The sequence below is a fragment of the Camelina sativa genome, chromosome 11 (assembly GCF_000633955.1).
Source record: "Camelina sativa cultivar DH55 chromosome 11, Cs, whole genome shotgun sequence".
NCBI classification, from domain to species: domain Eukaryota; kingdom Viridiplantae; phylum Streptophyta; class Magnoliopsida; order Brassicales; family Brassicaceae; genus Camelina; species Camelina sativa.
The window spans coordinates 8,512,569-8,514,243 of record NC_025695.1 but is presented as its reverse complement, the minus strand read 5'-3'; the positions used below and the strand labels follow the sequence as shown (position 1 = coordinate 8,514,243).

General features: G+C 41.4%; 1 protein-coding gene across 1 annotated transcript in view; it reads left to right on the top strand.

Annotated features, from left to right (window-relative positions):
- Nucleotides 1-1,672, top strand: part of LOC104727754 (probable transcriptional regulator SLK1) — a gene marked incomplete at its 3' end in the record, with an annotated part of 4,542 nt that extends 2,870 nt beyond the window's left edge. The window contains exons 6-10 of the mRNA XM_010446828.2: nucleotides 429-497; nucleotides 757-857; nucleotides 990-1,083; nucleotides 1,155-1,224; nucleotides 1,389-1,672. Of these exons, the coding sequence (XP_010445130.1) occupies nucleotides 429-497; nucleotides 757-857; nucleotides 990-1,083; nucleotides 1,155-1,224; nucleotides 1,389-1,672 (618 nt within the window). The remainder of the gene's footprint in view (nucleotides 1-428; nucleotides 498-756; nucleotides 858-989; nucleotides 1,084-1,154; nucleotides 1,225-1,388) is intronic.

Genomic DNA, 1,675 nt, shown 5'->3' with positions numbered 1-1,675 from the left:
ATAATTGTTTTAAAAACTCTCCCGTCAAAATAGTAGCTAAGCACTGTCATCTTCTTGTTTTGCAGAGGCAACCTTCGATGTGCTTGCCAGACTTATTGAGATTAAATTTGCGAGTGGCATCATTGATGAGCTCTTATATCTGGACCACCCACGAGAAAACAGATTTTCCAATGGACTGATGATGTTAGAATATAGAAAAGCAGTTCAGGAAACTGTACACGAGCAATTTCGTGTTGTCCGTGAGGGCCATCTTCGCATCATATTCTCTCAAGATCTGAAGGTATCTAGAAAAATTCTCTGGTTCAAAATTGTGGCTGTCTTCCAGTTTTCTCTTCCCCTGCCTATTCATCGAAGAACATGAAAGCAAAGAAAAGAAACAATCAACAGTGTGCTAATGCTTAGCTAATCTTGAATTTGCTTCTTTCTAGATACTGTCTTGGGAGTTTTGTGCTCGGCGTCATGAAGAGCTTCTTCTTCGCAGACTTATTGCTCCACAGGTCCTATTCTAACTGCATGGCCCTTGTTTTAGTTATTCGGAGCTTAAGAGATGTTTGTGGTCAACTGTATATCTGTTTTCCTAAAACCCTTGGTTATGAATTTGAGGATGGCCAATAAAACCATGTTTCCCTAAACAGTTTGTATTAAGTGCTTATCTCTGGTTTCCTCTGAAATAGAGCATAAAGTAATTTTACTTCAGAACAGACATGCTGCAATGGTGTTGGCAAGTGTATTGAAAAGTTAGTATTGGTCATGCAGGTGAACCAGTTGCTTCAGGTTGCACAGAAATGCCAGAGCACGATTTCAGAGAGTGGTTCAGAGGGAGTTTCTCAGAAAGATTTACAGTCAAACAGCAACATGTTAGTTGATCCGTAACACTTAATATACCTTTCTACAACCAATAATGTCGATGCAGACTATTCTTTTATTGTCCATGTTCTGGCATTTGTTTCTAGTGCTCGATATCATTTCCGGGTGCTAATTTGTGTCAGGGTCTTGGGAGCAGGACGGCAGCTAGCAAAGTTTATGGAATTACAGTCGCTGAATGAGCTTGGCTATCCAAAGAGATATATCCGAACTCTACAGGTACTCATTTCCTCCTTTCCTAGCTGTTATCTTTGTATTTGTATTGTAGCCTAACTCATTGTGACTGACAGATATCTGAAGTTGTCAAGAGCATGAAGGATCTGATGAATTTCACTGGCGAGCACAAAATTGGCCCTATTGGTAAGTCTAGTATTCCGATCTACATCATTCTTCTTAGACCAAAAACGAGGTTTCCCCTCTGGTGTAAATTTTACTCTAATAATACTGATTTCTGCAACTCCCCAGTTGAAAGGCTGTGTTTGATCTGGTTATTGAGTTTCTGACTGCTGATGTCCCTTATGCAGAGGGGTTGAAACAGCTTCTGGAACAGACGGCAACAGTGAAGCTCCAGAGACAGAAAATGCAAGAGATGGAGGAGTTTGGGAGTAGTGGAGCTATGAGTGGGCCAGCTCAAGCTCAAATGGCGTTATCCTCAGGAGCGATGGGCGGCTCAACTGCCAACAACAACTCCAATGATCACCATCAAATTGTTGGTCGTGGAGCTATGAATGGCTCATCTCAAGCGGCAACAGATCTGACCAACTACCAAAGCATGCTTATGAGACAAAATGCTATGAATAACCCAAACTCA